Source organism: Trematomus bernacchii, unplaced genomic scaffold (assembly GCF_902827165.1).
Source record: "Trematomus bernacchii unplaced genomic scaffold, fTreBer1.1, whole genome shotgun sequence".
NCBI classification, from domain to species: Eukaryota; Metazoa; Chordata; class Actinopteri; order Perciformes; family Nototheniidae; genus Trematomus; species Trematomus bernacchii.
The window spans coordinates 6,316,254-6,339,123 of NW_022987567.1; the positions used below are offsets into that span (position 1 = coordinate 6,316,254).

Here is a 22,870-nt window from a genome sequence, read left to right on the forward strand (position 1 = left end):
TGCTTGTGTATGAAGGTCTGAGAATATGAATCCCTCCATAGCTGGATATATCGGTCTATATACTGTATGGCCCTTTCTGTCAACACCAGTAATGACTGTTGTGGGTTTTGCACAGCTCTTGTATAAACTAACTCCTTCTCTCTTTGTCTGTTTCTTGTGTTTCCTGCTCAGGTGTCCAAATGAATTTACTGGTGATCGCTGCCAAAACTATGTAATGGCCAGCTTTTACAGTATGTCTATATCCTTTTCTATTTTACCTTGGATTGAAGCATGCTCAGTTAACAGTGTTTGTGTACCTGTGGACCCGTTCCTTAGATGTGTGATTTATGCAGCCCGTAATGTTCTGTGTTTTTCTCCGTTAAAGCTGCATGTGGTGTTGTAGAGATTACATTAATTGTATGTCTATTTCAAATGACTGAACAAGTTTGAGATATACATTTTAAAACTGGACGTCCTAATCCTAACTGTGTCTTGTAGGTCCATTTTACTTTGGTGAACAAGTAGGATGAACATGGTTACAAACACTATTCATTTGTATATTTTTTAGCTACCAGACCACATTTTTTCATTTGTTCTAACACACATACAAACACACACACAAAATAGGACAAAGACGCAACATAGCTGAACTTGTTCTAACCTGCCAGTTAGACAATCAGAGGTATCAATGCAATATTTGACATTAAAATACAACTGCCTGAGAAGCTATTGCATGCAGACAATGACACTGGTATTGTAGTAGATGTAACCCTCTAACCCTAACCCTCTTCAAATCAAAGTTCCCTCTACATTTAGCATATTTGATCTTTTTATCTTTACTTACTTTACCTTAAGCAGAGGATGGTTTATTGGGCTGACAATGACTGAACAGCTTGACCCTAACCCCTTGAGGTGAATCTGGGTGTGTAATGTGGATGCACCAGTTTCCATGCTGTTAAATAATCTTTTGACATTAGGTACTTCGATAACAAGTGGTTAGTTGCAGTTTTTGTTATTTGGCAAGTTCAGTGAGTATTGGGCTGTTACCAGAGTCCAATACAGTGTTAGTGGTCAAGCAGTCTCATAGATGAAGTTCTGATATCTTGACCTGTGTCATTTTCCTCAATAGATTTACCAGGGAAGTCTAGAATAAGATTGTTAGACATAATAGTTAAGCCAACATTATGAATCTCATAGGGTCTCCTAGTAAGCACTTTGGAAGATGTGTACTTTGATGAACCAGATCATTTAGTTTTACTTGAATTTTTATGTTGAATAGTTTCGCCTTGTTTGGTATTGTGTGGTCTCTTTGTCCACATGTACTTTTAGGATGCATGTCTCCCATTGCACAATCCTCAAAGAGCAATATGGTCATGTGAAAAGCTGTAGACTAGATCAACAGTACAGTAGATACTATAATACCCTATTTCTTTGCACAACCATAACTCCTACAGGCCCCAACATAAAATACCTACTTGTGGGAGTGACAGTCTGAGCAAGGAATTCATTGTATGTAGCACAGTTGGTGATGCCATACCAGCTATGATTGTTATATAAAGTCTGTTTCATCAACTAATGAGACAATGATTGTCTGTTGCAATAACCAACACAACACAAAAGGCAATTGGTAATGTGTATGAAGCCGGTAAGGTAGGAAAATAGGCAAGATAGCCCTCCAGTGGATCCAACAGAATTGTCTGTGGCAAGGCTAAGCACAGGATAAAGTAACAATACATCCTGTGGAAATTAGGTAGCACATATTGATGAGAATACCAACTAAAATCGATATGGCCAATGGCAGGCTTATAGCTGCAGTCTGCATCCAGTGAATCAGAATATTATCCTGCTGGAGACATAGATATTGACCTTTGGGCTTCCTGTTAGGTTTGTGGGAGGCAGGATCTTTAAAAGCAGGTCAGAAATTGGCAAATTGGCTGAGGTTTATCTCCAGTTGGCACTTAGCATCGCTTTGACCTTTGTCCTGCTAGGATGTTCCCTGACCCCGGGGTCAAGTCAACAGGAAAAGTAGGGGAGGTTTGCTAAATTCTCTAGGGGGGCCTGTGGGTCTGATTACTACAGATGGTCTTCTTATGAGCAGTTTCAGTTGTTTGTTTAAGAGATATATATTGATGGTATCTGGCTCTACTGTGGTTGAATGCACTTGCTCTTTGGACAAAATGCTTTTTAATGTCCCACAGATAGTAGATGGATGATGGGAAATCAGGTTAACGTGTCTTTTGTGGATCTGGAAAAGTCCTTTGCACTTGACTGTGTTCTTAATGCAAGCGTTACAGTAAATGTACATGCATGTGTTACCTGTGCAATCCAAACAAGAACTGAATTTCAGTTTTTGTCTTTGAGTGCAATTCAGTTCATGTCACCAAAAGCTCATCAAAGTAATAGTTCACCTTATGTGTGCCGTGTTTGTGTATTCCCACAGCAATCTAAGCAATGTAGCCCCCAACTATTTTGGCGTTAAATAGAGAGGCACATACCACAAGCTGTAAGGAACACCTTTGAGAAAAGTCTGAATAATGGTGATGTTTAGGTGTTTCAAGCTGCTTAATGTTTAAGATTTGAGCTGCTAAATGTTTATTCTAGGTATTTCTACAGTGTATATTGTGTGTGTAATGACTGTGTAACCCTGATCACTCGAGCTAAATCTGATTACATCTCTTTTACCTTCACACCACATTTGTGTAAAAAACTTCAAACCATTCAAATACTATATCATCTGAAAAATCAAATTTTCTTTTTTTTTGTCACCTTTCCGCACTGACAGAACATCTTGGGATTGATTTTATGGGTATGGATTATTCCTTCCTCCTAGTTTGCAGATGTAAGCTTAACCCCCTCTACTCAAGCTAGTTTCTCTTGAAGGGGTCATACAGCCTTGACCATCAGCACAAATAGGATACCACATATTAGAGCAATCAAAAAATGTCTGACAAAGCACTGTGATGCATCTGCAAGCTATCATTTGGATGTAAAAAAAAACATGCGATTCAGTGAAACGGTCCAATGACTGCTGATGTATTTGAGTACAAGATGCCGAAGAGGCTGTACATTTCTGACGCTGTATGTCCAAACCCCTTCAGCTCCCCCTCCTGCATTTTCTGTTGCAACTAGTGTTCAGCATGAGACAATAGAGCAGCATCACTGTCCTCCTACCTCCATCCATCTCTTTCCATCTGCCTTCCTGTTTCCACCTCCACCACATGTATGTTTCCTACTGTTCCCTACAGCGCCTCTTCATTATAGCAGCTTTGTAGTCTCATCACATAAGGCCAGGGTCCTCTTATATCTGCTGAATGGTTTAAACATATCTCTGAAACACTGATATTCTATAAATGAGCATTTCGTTATGAGATTACACAAGTAAATGTAAAAATAAATAGGCTATATTATGTACAGTGTGTTTGTCATGTACCTTCATATTATTCTGCTAATATACAGTTGGAAAAAAGGAGATTTTTGAGCTTCTGATTTGCAAAAAAAGATCGTAAAACATGGGAAAGTTGTTCAATATTACACCCCCATACCTGCAAAATTGTTAATTAATTCTGCAGGTGTTAGTGTTCAGGCTTAGAGCTCCTTGGTGAACAATGTAGGACACTTCTAGAACAAATACAAGTAAAGGGAAACAGGCCAATGGATGGGAGTTCTCTCTGTTATAGATATTTCAACTTCTTGAGTGGTCATCCAAGAAATTATGTTTTATGAAATACAGAAAAGCAAGCACTGCTATAGGCTAAATCAGGACAATGCATTGGTTGGGCTTATATTTTTATATTAAAGGGACACAGCTTTTGGGAACAGTTGGATAATGTTTTCTATAAGATATAAGAAGTATCAACACTGGGAAATAACCCTGATGACATCCCTATGAAGTCAGGTGTGTTGAGATGCATTATGGGAAGTGAAGGATCCAGTGTTTTTGGGGCTCAGACTAAAACGTAGGATATCTAGGCCTCCGCTGCTTCAAATTTGACCCTCAAAACCGTCTCTCCCTTAGTGCCTTGCAATACTAAATCACTTCCACTTTAAATAGATAATGCTTTGTCCATCAGACAGACTTATTCTGAAGTAGCTGTCATTCATAAATACCATGTTTGGCTGCTTTGAAAGGTTATTGAATGACGGCCACTCTGCCCAGCTCCAATCCTGTCAATAATAATAGCAAATAACTCCAAAAACAACAATTCGTTTGGACCGTTGTTTTCTATTTGTTCCTTTTAGTTTGGGGTTATGGCTGGAATGTGTGTGTGTGTGTGTGTGTGTGTGCGTGCGTGCGTGCGTGTGTGTGTGTGTGTTTTGTACACCTGAAGTTTTAAGATTTGGACTTTCCTCTTTTTCAGAAACGGAGGAGCTGTATCAGAAACGCATTATAACAATAACAGGGATCTGCATTGCACTCCTAGTCGTTGGAATCATGTGTGTGGTTGCCTACTGCAAAACAAAGTAATTCATGTCACATTTTCATTTTTTCACTAATGAATTATGCTGCATTCACACGGATTCAGGCAGGAGGTAGAACGTAGGTGGTCAACACTTTTTAAATTGCATAGGAAAAACCAAATAAATCAGACAAAATGGCAAGAGGGCAAACAAAGGATATGTTGTTATGGTTATAATTGCAGTATATTAATTAAATACTTGTGTGTCTATCGTTTATTTAATTATTCTTGTAATAACCCGGTAGGATTTCAAGCTCTGATCATATATTAGTGTTGTACCACTCAAATTATTTTCTTGTCCAGTTTTGTGAGAGTTAAGTAAGTTTTTTTATCTTCAAAAAGGACAAATTATCTTTTCTCTTTGGGCAGAGTGGTGCAGTAATGAGTCCTGAAACCCCGGAAAAGACTTAGTATTTGACCACTTCTGGTTCCCTTGTCTCGAAGCCAATGGTTTAATGAACGTGTTTTTGGTTAGATACCTGAAATAAGATCTGTGGTTAACAAAAGCTGAAGAAATGTTCCCAGTAAATAACCCACTGGTGAATGTCTGAAGCTTCTATGTGTCATCAAAACAGCGTTTACTAACGTGTGACTAAATAAACTACTAAACGTCAACATGCTGAACATTAGCCACTTTTAGCTTAGCGTTGATACAGTTTGTTTATAGCCTAACGTTAGCTTTCTATTTCTGCCAATTCAATTTATGCTACAAAAGTTAGCCAAACATTAGCCGCCATTAGCTTAGCGATGGTAATGCGCAACCGTGATGTCGTTCGGTATTAGCCTAGCATTAGCTTTTTAGTTAGCATTCGCACTTCGAAAACATCCCAAAGTGGGGTTAATATGTGGAGATTATCCTTCTGAACAAAACGTGTGTTCGCTACAAAGCTTATTTTCTGCAATAAACCGAAATCACAAGTGGAAATCCCATTGCTTTTTGTCGAAGGAGCCTTTGAGATGCTATCTTCCGGGTCTACCTACTAAAATATGTCATCACTGCACCACTCTGTGCCGACTGACGCTATTCCTTACCTAATCTTACTGTCCTCTTCTCGTCCACTAAACATAATATCCTGTTTGCTGTCTACCAACCGCCTGAATCCCTGTAAATGCAGCATTAAAGGCACACTTTATGATTTTATTATTGGCACAATAGTTTCCAAAAATCGACGAATCCCCTCAACTAAACCGCTTTACAACCCCCTTTGTTTTTTTTACAACCAGGAAGCGGAGGAAGGAGCTCCACGACCGTGTGAGGCAGAGTCTGAGGAAAAAGAGAAACAACAATAGCAATAAAGGTGTCGATCCCAACATGGCAAGTTCAGCCAGAGGAGGTCCGACTTCTATCTTGCCTCTTCAGGATTTGCAGCTCATCAATGTAGGCTTTTATTTGTTGGTTTCAAGAGAAAAAGGACTCAAAACATGTGAAATCTGTCAATGCACGTCACCTGACAATCTGTTTTCTGCTCCTTTTGATAGCAAAGTAAAGGGATGACTGCGCAGCATGCAGCCGAGGGGGAAACAGAAACTACCTTCCCCACAAGCCAAAACGCTTTATCTGCGCATGAACCCACCACATTCACCAACATCTCTAGCCAAAGGTAAGGCAGAATTATCAATATATCGTCCGTTTTGATAGATGCAATATTAGGTTTTAATTAGGCGACACATTGAAAAGCCACAAACCCCGGTTCCAGGCAGTTTCCATGCTTCATTTTGCGATTTCTTTTCCTGATGCACCACTGTTTTGGACATGTCTCTGGTGGTAAAAACAACTGGAAATATGCCTTTACAAATAGAAAGTGAGTATCCGCAATCTCTTAGAAGTAATGGCAATACAATTTAAAATAATTGATCATCTCCTGACGTGAATGAGAGCTTAGTAGGCATAGAGAGGCGAAGTCCCTCCCTTTCCGGTGGACCTCCATGTGACCTTATTTCGGAAAAAGTATGTATTGAAGTCAATGGAGAGAGAAAGATTATCTTTCGATCCCGTTTGAATTGTGCCACGAATTACACATATGATGTTTGTCAATTTAAAAGATAATTTTGCAAGTCAAAAAAATTAAAATGTAAGTAACACTTTTTTTGTGTGAAACCGCTCAATGAACTACATCTCCCGTCTCGCACCACACACCAAGATGGCCGTCACGTTGGCACATTTCACTTCTTTCTTTCAGAATGAGGCGGAAAGTATTAAAAGAGGTGAAAATCACTCCAAGTCTGGGCATGTTGAGAGCTGTACATACACACAAGGGGAGTTAGTCGGTTCCGTAAGAGCCAGCATGCGGGACCGGGATTCTGGGATTTGTAGTCTTTCTAGTTGCGTATTTTTCATAGTCTTATATTTCAACAGTTTTACGACAAACTGTGACTTTTTTGACATGGAAATTATTTTTTAAGATTGACAAACATCATGTGTGTAATTCATGGCACAATTCAAACGGGATCGAGAGATAATCTTTCTCTCCCCATTGACTTCAATACATACTTTTTCCGAAATAAGGTCCCATGGGTCGGAAGTAGATGGGCGGGACTTCGCACTTCGCCTACAATGATTTATGCTGTACAAGAAATAGTATAATGACACAAACAGCAACAATTAAAAAAACATACAAGTCAGATAAGTGTGAATGTTTACTGGTGAACCTATTTGTCCTCAATATATTGTATTAAGGTGTTTATGTCCTGCAGGAGGTTAATGTGTGTCAGATGTGTGCTACAGAAACTGAATGCTTGATGCAAGCTCTTGTTTAATGTCTTCGTTTTTAAATGTCTGAGACTTTGTCCTCTGTTCTGGACGGTTCCTGTGAGGCTACACTTATTCAAAAGAAGTCTTTACTGGTAAATTCAGATGTAGATTGTAGTTGGTTGGGCACTGTGACATCTGAGCTGCAGTGAAGGATGCTGGGAAAATGTCTGTCATGCTCCTGATTGATACTTACAGGAAACTGTGGTTCAACAATAAAACAGAAACAATATTAATACACAGAGGGAGGAAGCATTAAACAATAGAGTGCCACAGTGACGCGTCCTAAAACCCGCAAGTAAGTTAGCGTTTTACCACTTCCGGTTCCTTCGCCAAAAAGCAATGCAATTTCTCCATAGGATTTTGGAAAACAGCTGGAAATAAGGTCTGTGGTTGAGACACATTGAAGAGACGGATCACGTTTTGTTCTAGGACATTAAATCCATCAGCAGTGACCCCACTGGTGATTTCTGAAGAGTTGACGTGTCTGAAAAACGATGGTTGTTAACAAGTGGCTGAATAGGACTGGAGGCCGTTGTACGTCATTACACCGAACACGTAAACACTCCCGCTAAGTTTGTTTGCCCTGTTCTGCTTGAAAGCAAGTACCTGTCTCCTGCAAACTGTTCAAACAAACGCTTCAACTTGTTCCATTTTGAATCTGTATGTTTGAATATGGATCTTAAGTTGGCGTGACGTTGAAGCAGCTGTAGTTCCTTTATAGCATAACGTTAGCATTTTGCTTCTGGCGATTAGATTTACGATTAGAAAATTATAAAAGTAGGGTAGACATGTGGATATTATCCGGCTGAACAAAACGTGATCTGTCTCTTCAATGTGTCTCAACCACAGACCTTATTTCCAGCTATTTTCCAAAATCCTATGGAGAAATTGCATTGCGTTTTTGTCCAAGGAACCGGAAGGAGTTTACTTCCGGGTTTTAGGACGCGTCACTGTGGCACTCTATACTACTGCTTAAATAAATAATACCAGATCCTATTTCCCTATAACTTCACATAGATGGTAAACGACTAATTAGCAGATCACTTGCATTTAAGAAAAATACATAAACACTCGCACAAAACTCTGCCAGTGTAGACATAATGACCATGATCAGAGTGACATTTAACAGATAAGCATAACAATTACAAACATTAGCATCAGGCCAGCAGACTTTAAGCTAACACCCACTTGATTGTAAGGCCAAAATGTCAAATGTATTAATATCCTGCACACATCAAGCAAGATCTCTTCTGTCTCTTATTAGCTGAGGCAGTCGAAAAATAGTACAGTATATGCTGATTTGGTTAAGGTCACCCTGACACACCACAGGCATTTCATCAGCTGAGTTTTGCTTTGGAAAGGAAAATGACATTGAACCGTTTTCAGACTCAGATTCAAAGATTCAAAGATTCAAATGTTTCATTGTCATATGCAGATAAGCTACAGTGTAGAAATGGCAATGACAATGTTATGTCCCGAGCTCCTCCAGTCTATATATACGTAAATAGAATATGATACAAGAACAGAATTTAAGATTACATATGGTACAGTAAAATGAAATTAAATCCGGTTTATTACAGTGATAACTATTTAGATAAATAAGTAAATTGCAAGATGACAAGCTTCTGGAGGCACTTAACAGAGCTCAGGTGTTTAGCAGTCTTCTGGCCTGTGGGATGAAACTGTCCCTGAGTCTGGTGGTGTTAGTCCTGATGCTGCGGTACCGCCTGCCAGTACAGCTTAGTTCTGTCACAGCAAAACTCCAATGAGACGTTTGCTCCAACATTGCTTCAAAATGCACAGAACTGTTTAGTTTATTTGTTTATAGTGTCGTGGACAGTCCCCATTGATCAACTGTCACAAAAAACAGTAAATGGGGCAGCTTTAGCCAACATTGCTAATTTCCAGCTGTTGTCCCCGGCCAGATGATAATAGACACCAATCCAACAGCATTACTTATGAAGAAAGGATGAAAGACAAGTAGATAGAGGCGATGGAATCACCTCTTACCATCGCTTATAGGCATAGTTAATCTCTAACTGAAACATAAATAAGATTTTTTATGATTTAATAGGATAACAATGCTGTCTCATCCATGGATGAATTAAAAACAAAATCATATCAAATGCCTTTTGGGTCCCATTTCTTGATTTCCACATTTTGAATTCGATACTTATGATATCAAATCTGCTGCGTCACTTTGAAATCATGCAGACCAACTTGAAGATAAAATACGAAAGTGAAAGGCTCGGCTACACAAACCTGACCCACAATATATTAATGTCGTGGTCTAAAGGCCTGTCTGAAAGCTGTCTCCATGTAAACGTCCCCTCTGTCTCCCCAGCTGGAGTAATGACTGGAGCAACAGTGTTCAGTCTGACACTGAGTCTGTCTCGGTGATGTCATTGGCGGAGACTAGCCACCGAGCGCAGGGCACCCGGGGGCGTCTGTATGCCACCGCTGGCAGCAGAGACTTAAGTGCTCATCCAAAGAAGGGCCGAGACAGACCAAACTCCGACAGGGACTTGCCTTAATGACAAGGTAATTGGTTAATAAATTCTAACTCTGCGTCACAAACAGGAAACCAAGAGGCACATAAAACGTACATAGAGATAATCAGAGGTGGGAGAAGTACTCAGATCTTGTTCTTGAGTAAAAGTAGAATTACTCAGATCTTGCACTTAAGTAAAAGTAGAAGTACTCAGATCTTGTACTTGAGTAAAAGTAGAAGTACTCAGATCTTGTACTTGAGTAAAAGTAGAAGTACTCAGATCTTGTACTTGAGTAAAAGTAGAAGTACTCAGATCTTGCACTTAAGTAAAAGTAGAAGTACTCAGATCTTGTACTTGAGTAAAAGTAGAAGTACTCAGATCTTGTACTTGAGTAAAGTAGAAGTACTCAGATGTTGTACTTGAGTAAAAGTAGAAGTACTCAGATCTTGTACTTGAGTAAAAGTAGAAGTACCAGAGTGTAGGAATACTCTGTTACAGTAAAAGTCCTGCATTCAAAATGTTCCTCAAGTAAAAGTAGAAAAGTATTCTCATCAAAATATAGTGAAAGTAGCGACAGTAAAAGTAGTCATTGTGCAGATTGGTCCATTTCAGAATAATATATATGATATGTTTTATAATGATTGATCATGAAAGTGTTCTCAAAGCTGGTAAAGGTGCAGCTAGTTTGAATGACTTTGTATACTGCAGGGTAGCTTGTGAATTTACTCCAGGTGGAACTAAGTCTGATTTAACACTTGATTATATTTCACATCATTCATCCACATCTGTAAAGTAACTAAAGGTATTAAATAAATGTAGTGGAGTAAAAGTACACCATTTACATCTGAACTGTAGTGGAGTAGCATAGTAGCATAACATGGAAATACTCAAGTAAAGTACAAGTATCTCAAAATTGGACTTAAGTACAGAACTTGAGTAAATGTACTTAGTTACTTCCCACCTCTGGAGACAACAAGACGCATTCAGAAGGAACACATGCATCAAATATAAATAAAGTAGCCTAGTATACACAGTTAATCCACAGCCTTTTCTAAAAACATACATATTTAACCCTTGTGTTGTCTGAACTTTTTGTCCTCCTATTTATAAAGCAGTTTAAATAATCACCAAACCTTTTAAAGCAACTTTATTCTTACTTATTACCACAAGTTGTACTCCTTTTTTGGAAATGTACGATACGATACGATACGATACGATAATACTGTATTGGTCAGATCAAGTCTGAAACTTGCATCACAGTATGTATGGTCAAAAAAACAAATTTACACAAAATCAAACCTAATTTCTGAGTTAAAAAAGGAAAAAATGATGAATAATTTTACTAAATTGACCCCAGATGCTATAGATTTGAATAAAACCCCAAAACATGTTATTTTTCTGGCACTATAACAACAAATAAACCTTAATCCCGACATAAAAACACTTGGGAACGTGTCAGATTTGACCCAAGGACAACAGGAAGGTTAATAGTACCACTGTATCATGGCTCACAATACACCGTCCGACACAACTGGAGCCGACACATTATGAGGAATTAATCATGCATTTAAAAATAATTAGAAAGACTGTTAATAAGCACAACGAATTACATATACAATAAAAAGCTCTTCACTTCTAGCAGAGTCAGATTTAAATGATACACACCTCAATTGACAGACACTTTTCTCAGCTTCTTATAACTAAAGCACACAGTAAAGCTCACACTCACTACTTTATGAACTTATAGGTTCCCCTACTGAATAAAAAAAAGAACAAATGAACCACAGAAAGTGAAAACCATAAAGCAGATTCAGGCAGTAGGCGTATAGGTTACCGAACAGTACAGAAGAAATACAATCTGCTCCTATTAAACCAAATAAACCAAATATGCCTTCTTATTTTATTACAGTATATGGATTAAGAGCACCCACAGCATGTGCTTTGTAATATATCATATCCTTTATTTTAAATATATATTGTAACGTTGTTATCCTGGTTGTAATCCCCATTTATTTTAAATGTACCAGTAATCTGATTACATATTTTTGTATGTAAATGGAAGGAAATACAGTTATCTTTTTTTTGTATCCTGATTATAAGACCCCGTTATCTATAGTCTCTGTCAGGCGTCCAAACTGTGGCTCTCCCAGTGGTTCCTTTTACTCTATTCCTTCTTCCACTTCCTCACAACCCCCACCCCTCTCTTAGCATAACCAAATGTTTTTCCAGCCTGTAATAACCATTACACACTAGCCATGTATCGACCTCCTGCATTACGCCAGCCTATAATCATGTCGATCTGGAGAGACTATCAGCAGTATCTACACCAGCCAGCCAAGGGAATTCAGCACATATTTGTCATCTAATACCTCCATGGAAAGAAGGAAAGGAGTCTACTATTTAACTGTATACTGAACTCAGATATCACACCCTCACCTCCATGCCTCAGGCTGACAACTCTTACAAAGGTTTGCTCAAAACTCAGTTAATTGTTAGCCAGCAATCATGCAATTTATGCACAGATTCACTCTGCCCAACACCAGCTAATTTTCCAACGTTACCGGGCACCAAAAACGTAATTTACTGCTTCTCTATACGGGGATTAAGACTATGGCCCCAGAACCAGACATTCATCCTATATCAGTTCCACTTTTTTAAGCAACATCTTACAACCAACCTTTCAAATGCTTCACGAGAAGCCACCAAAATGCCCTCGTACTCTTTCAGTGTTCAATCATCTGGACTTGTTTCAAGGTGTGATGAAACTCTTGAAGCAAAGAACTGAAACACAAAGAGTACACAGGAAAGCTTTGAAGTGATGTCAGACACAGAAGACTTATTGTAAATTACGCCCAGACAGTTCCTGAGAAAGCCGGTAATCAAACATTTCATCAGCAAGACATAACCAGTTTTTCTCTTGAAGTCATTAGATAAGATTTACTCTCTGACTCATGGCATATTTTCATTATCTGACGGGGAGAATGTGTTTACAACCTGGCTTTGTTCAGAAGAAAGGAGGAGGTCATCTCTCAACACAGCGGATGGAGAGAGAGTGAGGAAACAGGCGCCATCTTATCTCCTTACACCTGCCTGTAGACAGAGAAACTTCAACTGAGGAGGAATAGAAGTAGTCTAGTGGAAAACCTATCACAAGGCATATTATAGTCCTACCAGCTACCCTTTTCTTTGTGTTACATCAGGTGGATTTGCAATTCATACTAATTATATTCCAAAAACCCACCTATACCTACTTAACGGGAATCAGCTTTTTCGATCCAACCGTTACCTGAAACTGTGTCCTACTACCTCTCCTTCTCATGCCTCCATGCTAATCATTACTCATAAAAACAGGTACCCATTCTTTCATTCGTACATCCGTCTAATACCGGCCTAAATGGACAACTTCATCCCCCACGTTCCCCCAATTATTGAGTCAATTTATCCCCTATTTCATCAGTTCATCAAGATGTAGCTACCGTCACCTACATACAGATAACTCTTGTGTCTAATACAATGCATTTACTTAAAGTGGACCTATCATGCTATATTTGAATAATATAGTGTAGGACCATACCTATATAAGGCATATTTATACTTTTTTTTTTCAAAATACCAAACAGATCATGCATTTTAGCCATGCCTCATTTCGCTCAATTTGCACTATTGTAACCCTGTTTTTGCAAGGGCTGATTCAGTGAGAACAGCACCATCTACAGGCCTGGCATATGTACTACAGCGTCTCCAGCGCTTTCAAACGGCAATGGCCGTGGCTGTTTCCTCCTGATTGGTGGAGTTGGCCCAATAGCCGTAGTGCCACTGTCCTGACGTCAGGACAGTGTTCAAATCTGGATCAGTTTTTATCAGATCCGTTGCAGCCCCTTTTTTAGAGATTTGGGTATGGAGGAAAATAGAGAGGGTTGTGTTTTCTGACACTTGGTGAGTTCCCTGGAACACCGGGGACACATATTCATGTATAAAAGACTTACAACAGTGAATTTTGCATGATAGGTCCCCTTTAAGTAAAATATAGTCCTTAGTCAAATAAATTCACTAAAATCACCAAGAGATGCTGGTCTAAAGATGTGTTCATACTAAAAGTGAAGCACATTTTAGAGGCAATTTCCCTCTTTAATAACAATGACAATATGTATTACTGAGGGGGCACAGAATACACCTAATATCAGGTTAATGTTGGCTAGACAAGCTTCCTACAAGTAACATCCATTCACCATCACTGACCTGGTTGAGCTTACATCTGGCAGAGCCATGGATCTAGTTATGGGGGACATAAACTTGATTTAACTGGATTATTTGTAAGCATTTCCGTTGAAACAGGTGTATTTTTTCAATACAGTCGATACAGTAGTTTTGTACATTGCTTGCAGCAGCTCTTAGCCTTAAACTGATTACAGGTCAGGTCTTACATTAAGGGTCCAGATTGGAATGGATTTAGAGATAATGAAAGATAACGGACCAGTTTACGTTGAGTTTTGTGGGTGCAGGTCGATGGTTTTTGCAAATGTGACCCGTGCTAGACTCTGGTCCGGTGATACAGAAAGTAAACCCAACTGTAGAGGCAAAACTGGAGGTCTGTTTTCGTTGTGAACAATCGGAGCGTAGTCTGTGGTTCTTATCCGTCTGTCATCTTCTGCCTTCAGCCTGCATTTTGAAAGCACTGACCAGCTCTCAGAGAAAACAAAGTGGCGTCTCAATCTCAAGTCAAGTCTGTCCAAGTGTAAATTTGCTCCTAGTCAGAGCCGTCGGTGTGTGTTTGAATAAGAATTTGATTAATTGAAGAGCAGTTTGGCAGAAGACTAGAAAGGCGCAATGCAAGTCAATTTATAATCAAGCCGGAGCAGGTTGATAGAATGGAAGCACATGAAGACCAAAGTACATGACACATGGCTGTTTAGGATAATACAAGAACTCATGGATATTTCCCTATGTTTGCAATAAGAGGTGGTCTAAGCAGGCCTGAATTGCAGTTGTACGCCAAAATGAGCACCACTATGATGCCTCTCCTCCCATCTGAGTGCAAAAATGTCCTGCCGGCAGAGAGGGCAAAAGTCCACACATCCTTTCCTCAAGTAGAAGTACAGATACTCGTGTTTAAAAATACTCTGGTGAAAGTAGAAGTACTGACTAAACTTCTTTACTCAAGTAAAAGTAAAGAGGGCTTTGAAATGTACTTCAGTAAAAAGTACCCATAACTAGCAGCTGTTTTAAAGAGTACCTGACCTCCCTTTATATTAATAGAACAATAATGTCATTGTTAGCTAATGAATGTTTCCATGCTGAACAACGGCAACATGACAACGTTTTCATTGGTCCCTCTTCTTTAGAGAAGACCAGGAAATGATGGATACACGGATCGTGTTCAAATCAATAGGCACGCAATGACTCTAAATAATAATGATCACGCCACCAAACACACATTCAAACTAAAGGAACCAGCCTGTTTGGAAAATGTAAGAAGTAGAAAGTACAGGTATTTGTGTTCAACATGTAAGAAGTAGAAAGTACAGGTATTTGGGTTCAAAATGTAAGAAGTCAAAGTAACAAGTTAGAAAAACAAGTAGTGGAGTAAAGTACTGATACCAGAAAGATGTACTTAAAGGTGGGGTAGGTAAGTTTGAGAAACCGGCTCGAGATACACTTTTTGTTATATTCCATGGAATGCTCTTAACATCCCGATAGCAATGAATATCTTAAGTGCTTTGACAAAAAATCCATTAAAATATGTCATCTGTGGAAGCCGTAGTACTGTAAAAAGCGCGACCAATCATTTTAGCCGGCCCGGCTAAAATAACTGGATGGCCTACCTGCCTGTAAGTAGCAGATTTTTTCCGGCTGTGTATTTTCAAATTCTGGCGCACTCAAGCTGGTTTCTCCAAAATTACCTACCCCACCTTTAAGTACAGTATTAAAGTATTTGTACTCCACTGCTTCCTACCTCTGCCTACCGGGATATTACCCAACTATACACTTGCACATATTCCTAATCCAGAATTCCCAATTGGTCATTATCTGGTAGGATGTTAATGAGAGAAAATAGAGCAAACACAGACAGTTATGTCTGCCAAAACCAGGTTGGAAATGCGTGTCATGTTTTCATTCAGTACCTGGACGAAAGTCATAACTTCAAATTTAGCACAGAATCATGTTTTTACCTATTTATTTCCGAGCACTGAACTCGTGTTGAGATGTCGTTTGCTCAAGCAATAAGTACTGAAGAAATACCATGTTTTATTCTGAAATGAATTTTCTCTTTGAGTCCTCTCTTGTTTGACTTCCTGTCTTTGTGATTTTCCCGCCTTTGTACCTGTTTGCCCTGATTCTTTGTACCTGTGTGATCTTGTGTCCTTACCTTCCCTCTGCAACTGTCTTCTCAATGTAATTAATCCTGTGTTATGTATACCTGTCTTTGTACCAGTCCATGTCTTGCCCAGTCTTGTTCAGCTTTCCGTGGTTCCAGTTTATTCCTTATTGTCTCCTTGTTGATTTGCTGCTCCCTTTTTCTTTGAGTCATCCTGGTTTTGTTTTGTTACTTTCCTTTTGTTTTACCTCACCTCCTCCAGTTTTCATTTTTGTTGTACAAGCTTTAATCTATTAAATCTCGCTTTTTCATTTTTACTTTTATCCCCTCTTTATACTGCTTTTGGGCCCTGCCTTCCTTACCCTAGTGACAGTACTTTTAAAAACCGGTTATGAAAGACTCTGCACACTCCTGAGACAAACACCTGCAGTTTTGATATTGTTTTTACAGAGAGTAAGATGCTTTTTGAGACAGTTCCCCAGCAGAATGATTCCTCTAAGAAGCCTTTTAATGTATTGGATGTCTCAGAGCGTTTTCGTCTGTAGCTCACGCTTGCCAATTTCTCTAATAGATCTTAACAATTGAGCATCAGCACAACATTGATATAGTGCATCTCAGAGTGTCATATGTGTGAATTATGGATGCATAATCATCCACTACAAGTTTAAATTATCATTAGGCTCAGTCAAACGATCAATGCCTATGATGTGTCCTTTTTTCGCATTACTAATGTGTTCCCTAAACATTGCATTAAAGGTCCCCTATTATACTGTTTCTCATCAATATATTACAGGTCTCAGATCTATACAGAACCTGTCTCTGATTGGCTGAAACACCAAACAGATCATTGCATCATCCCATAATCCCCTCTGTTTCAGCCCTGTTTCCAAAGTGCTGATTCTCTGTCTGTTACTTTAGATGAAAATAAGGAGCCCCTCCCCACGCCCCTCTGAGAGATATTTGGTTAGAAAGAACACAATGGTGCTCTAGGAGGAGATCCAGGTGATAAGGTGGGGGGGGGGGGGGGGGGTTACCTTGGTTGGTGATTGGCTAATGGTTACACAAGCCAAAACATCGTTATGACATCATAAAGTGGCCAAAATCTGATCAGCTCATTTTCAGACAGGTTTTTATACCTAACTTTCAGTCTCTTTACACAGAGGGGACACATGTTGATGTAGAAGAGACATGAAGAAGAGGGGACACATGTTGATGTAGAAGAGACATGAAGAAGAGGGGACACATGTTGATGTAGAAGAGACATGGAGAAGAGGGGACACATGTTGATGTAGAAGAGACATGAAGAAGAGGGGACACATGTTGATGTAGAAGAGACATGAAGAAGAGGGGACACATGTTGATGTAGAAGAGACATGAAGAAGAGGGGACACATGTTGATGTAGAAGAGACATGGAGAAGAGGGGACACATGTTGATGTAGAAGAGACATGAAGAAGAGGGGACACATGTTGATGTAGAAGAGACATGAAGAAGAGGGGACACATGTTGATGTAGAAGAGACATGAAGAAGAGGGGACACATGTTGATGTAGAAGAGACATGAAAAAGTGGATTTTGCATAATAGGTGACCTTTAAGTAAACATGTTTCTGCTGTGATTGTGCTCTGTTGTAGGTTTGTATCTGACAGAACCCAGATGTCTCCGGGGTGTCGCTCCTCTCCTGCGACTCCAGGGTCTCCCCCGTCGGAGATGTCAGCCCCTCTCTCCAGCCTCGCCATCTCCGTCCCCTCGGTGGCTCTAAGCCCCTCAGGTGAGGAGGAGCGCCCCCTGCTGTTATCTAACAAACGTCAGTCCATGAGCCGAGATGAACAGAAGAGGAACTCTGCGCATTACAACCACGGCCACGAGGCACACAGCTTACCACCGAGTCCTCTGCTCACTATGGAGAACGGTTACTACCAAGTCATAGGAGAGCATGACGCCACAGCTGTCGGCCATTTGTTCTCAGCGTCACCTGAGGACAAAACAAACAACAACAACGACAGCTGTGGCACCAAAAGAGCGGCTGATGGCCATGTGCTGCGTAATGTGGAGTCCAGTGGGGACAGCATGCTAGTGATCGATTCTGAGGAGGAACACACACCCTTCTTCACCACCAATAGCACTACGGCCCTGTTGCTCAGGGCGATGGACAGCAGCAGGACTAACCCAGCATTACCAAATGATGACCTGCTAGAAAAGCCGTCCAGTTTCACCGTCAAACCAGATCCAGTTGCTGTACAAGGTTAAAAGAAATGCTGTTGAGGGTAAAAAAAAAAGGAAAAAGTCACTATTAAACCTTTATTTTCTATACATTATTTGCTGTGTAAAGACTTTTAAAGATAAATGAAACTTTTATTTTAGTGATGTAGTAAATAAAGAGTTTTATAACAAAAAAAAAACGTACACATTTCTCGTAGGTGATGTGCCATACACTAGTATGTAGCAACAGTTGACAGTATATTTCAGTGCAGAAAAAATATCAATGGTGCCTTTCTGTTTAGTATGCTTAAAGGGAACTGCAGCATTGCATACTGGGCCATATATATTCATCATCTTAATCTCCAGTTATCAATCAAGAGTAAAATCGCTGGCTGCTTTTAACGTGCTGCAGATGGACTGACACCACAGATTTTTTTGATTTGACGTTTTCTACGAGGTGCATGTTACTTCCTTAAATGCTGTGATGGAATAATGATGGCTTCCCTTTGACCTGATACTGAACTCCAACACCTGAACTGATGTTAATGAATGAATGAATGATTAATCAGCTCATTACCTGCATTTGATGAGAGATTGAAAAGATGGGTTTTATTTCCTGCTGATTATTTACAACTGTTAGAAAAAGGTGCAATCACTAAAGTCTGGTTCTGTAGTGTTACTAATACTGTCACTTATATTCCTAACATAACCCAGTAGATTTTACTTTTTTGTTGAATGTTATATTAGGGTTTGATCTGCGCATTTCAAGTTTACTATTATGTTAAAGGGTACTGCACTGGTCGAGTAAAAGATACAAAAACACAGAAATAATGGTTATTTCCACACCAAATAAATACAGTGGTGCAGTGATGACCTGGAAGTTAGCATCACATATAGGGCTTCCTCCACAATGCATTGGGATTTTTCCATTGGATTTTGGTATATTGCAGAAAAATAAGCTCTGTGGCAAACACACGTTTTGTTCAGCAGGATAATCTCCACATATTAACCCCACTTTGGGATCGAAGTGTAAATGCTAACTAAAAAGCTAATGCTAGGCTAATGTCGTCGGGATGTTTTCGAAGTGTAAATGCTAACTAAAAAGCTAATGCTAGGCTAATGTCGTCGGGATGTTTTCGAAGTGTAAATGCTAACTAAAAAGCTAATGCTAGGCTAATGTCGTCGGGATTTTTTCGAAGTGTAAATGCTAACTAAAAAGCTAATGCTAGGCTAATACCGAACGACAACATGGTGGCGCACTACCATCGCTAAGCTAATGGCGGCTAACGTTTGGCATGTTTAGTAGTCTCTTTTAGCCAATTTTTGTGACAAATCAAAACTTTGGACATTTAAGGAGTGCAGTATTTACTGGCATATTGGATGTCGTAGAACAAAATGTGAACATCTCTTTTACCACAGATCTTATTTCAGTCACAATACCACAAACATTTTCGAAAAACCGTCGACTTAAATGTATTCTCTGGGTGTGAGGACTTGTTTCTGCACCACTCTATACCCTGACTTTAATCCAGAGTATGAGCCATGGTCATTTGTGCATCCTACATTTCGCCAAACGCTTGATAGTATCTCCATGCTGGCTGGTCCCCATATCTTCACAGAGCGTCTCAGATCAGATGGTGCCTTCAAAAGAAAAAAACTACTGGAAATAAGGCCAGCCATGCTATATTTCTTAAAGAGACAACTCCAGATACGTGTGCCTTTCATCACCAGTAGGATATTATCGATTGCATCTTTAAATGCAACAATATCTGCAAAGTGTGCACTGAATGGAAGACAGGATATAGCCTGAAGACATCCATGTGTTTCTGAGTAATGCATTTGGGCGACTGCTAAATATACAAATCATGGTTTACTGCTTTAATTGTCTCTGTTATGATAGGCATTTGTTTTCCTAAATTCAACTTAGATTATAATTATATTTTGAACCCCAAGCTTGTGTTCAAATGTGCAATGGTGTCCTTATCATATACGACATTATTAACAACACAATGCCTGCTAACAAGAACATAGTTTATAAGAATCTGCTAAAGATTTACACAAAAAACGTACAATTATCAGGCTCTGTAACCATGGTTTGTTAAACTGTATTCATGTAGATCGGCAGTCAGTAGCATATGAGAACGTATGATGACAGAGACGTGCTGCTAAGTGTTTTAATGCCATGCTCCTGTGTTTTTATTTTGCATTAAGATTGTTTATTATTTATTTATTGATTCATGCTCATTGAAAGCGTTAATTACTTGTTTAAGTTTATGCATTTGTATTTAAAATATGAAGCCATCCGTCACATGGTCATCAATATGAAATGAAATTAACTTATTTGCATTTTTTGTCACGTGTATGCTTTACATAACTCAACGCATTGCTTTTAGGTTTAGGACTGTCTTCGAACGATGTAAATACACCATGAAAACCTTCTGCGCTGTTGTTTCTTATTAAAAATATTAAATCAGCTCTGTGTTTTGCCTCGCAGTGTCAACGTTTCTGGTTAGAAATATTCTGATGTTATTTATTGTAGAACATTTGAAAAAAAAAAGGATTGTGTGAAAATTATGTTTGTCTTTTAACCTATTTCTATTCAAGGTAATATATCATACACAATAATAACACATACAAAATTAACCCATTTTGAAAAAAGGCATATAGTTACTTTTTGAGGCCCTATTATGCTTTTGGGGTTTTCCCTTTCCTTTCTTTTTGTGGTTGTAAATGGATGTGTGCATGTAAATGGTCTACAAAGGTTGAAATCCCTGTGTGTCCAGAGGGAGTTTCTCTCCCGCACACTTTGTTTACTTCCGTAACATAGTGACATCACTACGTAATACTCACACTTCTATTGGCTAGCACTCCAACACATTGTAGGTGATAAGCTAAGGGGCGGGACACCTCTAAGCGGTTGACGAATCACAGCAGAGCCAGCCAGCTAACCAATCAGAGCACACTGGGCTCTGGTTTCAGACAGAGGGTGAAATTAGGTGCTGCAGCACAGGCAGTATGAGACACATAAAGAGCTTTTTGAACATTAAAGCATGGAGACATGTCACATAGAGACACTAAAAACTCCTGGATATGATGTTTTGTTTTTATTACGAATGGAGAATGTCGTTTCGTGAAGTGAAAGGTTGGACAGAACCACAGGACGTTATGTTAACTAATCACTTGTGGGGTTTTTCCATTACTTTCGTTTGATATGTCTCCGGATGTCTCAACAGTGGATTCTGGCGTCCCAGAACAGTCTTTAGTGTAGAGGACGGGGGTCCAGGGCCATATGTGTCCTGTGTCAGGCTTTGTATATGTGTTGTTAAAGCCTTCAATAGCATTGTTTGGTTTTGGCAGCGGTGTCTACCATTTATGCCCTGATAGGTGGAAGATGGAGGCAGGAGCCAATTTGAAATGACGCTACATTCAGGGGGTCGGACCGGATCTAGCATCTGTAAAGTATCCTTCATCTGTTTGCATCTTGCAAATTATTGATCTAATATATCATATTCCATTTCCTTGTATATAGACTCTTCTTGCACTATTTCTAATTTATTTGTTTTTACTTGCACATCTCAAAACATTCTCTTGCACTATTGTATCTGTTTGATTTGTTTTATGTCCTATATATATTCACGTTGCACTGTTGGAGGAGCCTGTGACCTAAGTTTTTCATTGCCATATCTACACTAATGTGCAAATGACAATAAAGCCTTGAATCTTGAATCTTGAATCTTGAAGGATTGGATGAATTCATCCATTAAATAGTCATGTGGGGTAAGGGTTTCATACACGTGATGATCTGCTGTTACATTGGGTAACTTTTATTCAATTTTATTTTATGTTTTTATTGTGTTTTTATTGTGTATTTAACTTTTTAGCACTTCTTAACACGTGGCTTGTGTGGTCATTTAATCTTTTATAATTCGTACGATGTTTTAATGCTTTGTCAAGCACTTTGTGACTATGTCTGGGAAAACCACTTTATAAATACATTTTACTTGCTTACTTTACACTAAAATACCAGTAACTATATAGGTCTACTGCAGGCCAGGGATGGGCAACTTTGATGGTGGTGGGGGCCACATAAGTTATGTACTGGCCACCAGGGGGCCGCAGATTCACTTTGAACACACACACACACACACAAATTCCATGTGTTGTATGTAATTATTAACAAATATACTAAGTCTGACATCTTCATTGACATTTTACAATCTTTCAGGGAACATCCTCTAATAAGCTCACTAAACAAATATCAGTTCACAGAAATGTTATTTAATTTTGACAAGTGGCATGTTTGTATTGAACAGGTTATTTAACAGTGGAATACAACTTTTTTAAACTATTGGAAAGCACGGAAATTGTGTGTGCATTGAGATGAACCATTAAGATGACATAAACATGAAGTCATGAACACTAACCCAGACATTAGTTGTCTAACTGGAACCTAACACTTGTAGCCTGTCTCTGCTGACGCACAATAAGGGGAATGTCAACACAGACACCTACCAACACGCACTCTGCTCTTCCTCAGCGCCGCTCCCCCTCCCTCCCGCTGAAATTATGAATGAAAAGCGTATAGTAATCATAGATAACACGGCAGGGTCCGTGACAGTTTGTTTTCATCTGATTTCCAATAAACAAAGTCTTGGTTTTTAGAATATTAAACTT

The 22,870-nt window shown here is 39.2% G+C and overlaps 1 protein-coding gene across 4 annotated transcripts in view; it reads left to right on the forward strand.

Moving 5' to 3' along the window:
- nrg1 (neuregulin 1) overlaps positions 1 to 20,682 on the forward strand; it is a 37,771-nt gene extending 17,089 nt beyond the window's left edge. The window contains exons 4-10 of one of the 4 annotated variants that reach the window (XM_034125911.1): positions 172 to 230; positions 2,762 to 2,785; positions 4,338 to 4,440; positions 5,661 to 5,814; positions 5,916 to 6,037; positions 9,533 to 9,729; positions 17,629 to 17,714. In XM_034125911.1, the coding sequence (XP_033981802.1) occupies positions 172 to 230; positions 2,762 to 2,785; positions 4,338 to 4,440; positions 5,661 to 5,814; positions 5,916 to 6,037; positions 9,533 to 9,722 (652 nt within the window). In that variant the 3' untranslated portion in view covers positions 9,723 to 9,729; positions 17,629 to 17,714. Of the gene's footprint in view, positions 1 to 171; positions 231 to 2,761; positions 2,786 to 4,337; positions 4,441 to 5,660; positions 5,815 to 5,915; positions 6,038 to 9,532; positions 9,730 to 17,628 lie in introns of all 4 variants that reach the window. The other 3 variants (XM_034125908.1, XM_034125909.1, XM_034125910.1) reach the window with 3 other exon arrangements.
- The last annotated feature ends 2,188 nt before the right edge of the window (positions 20,683 to 22,870 follow it).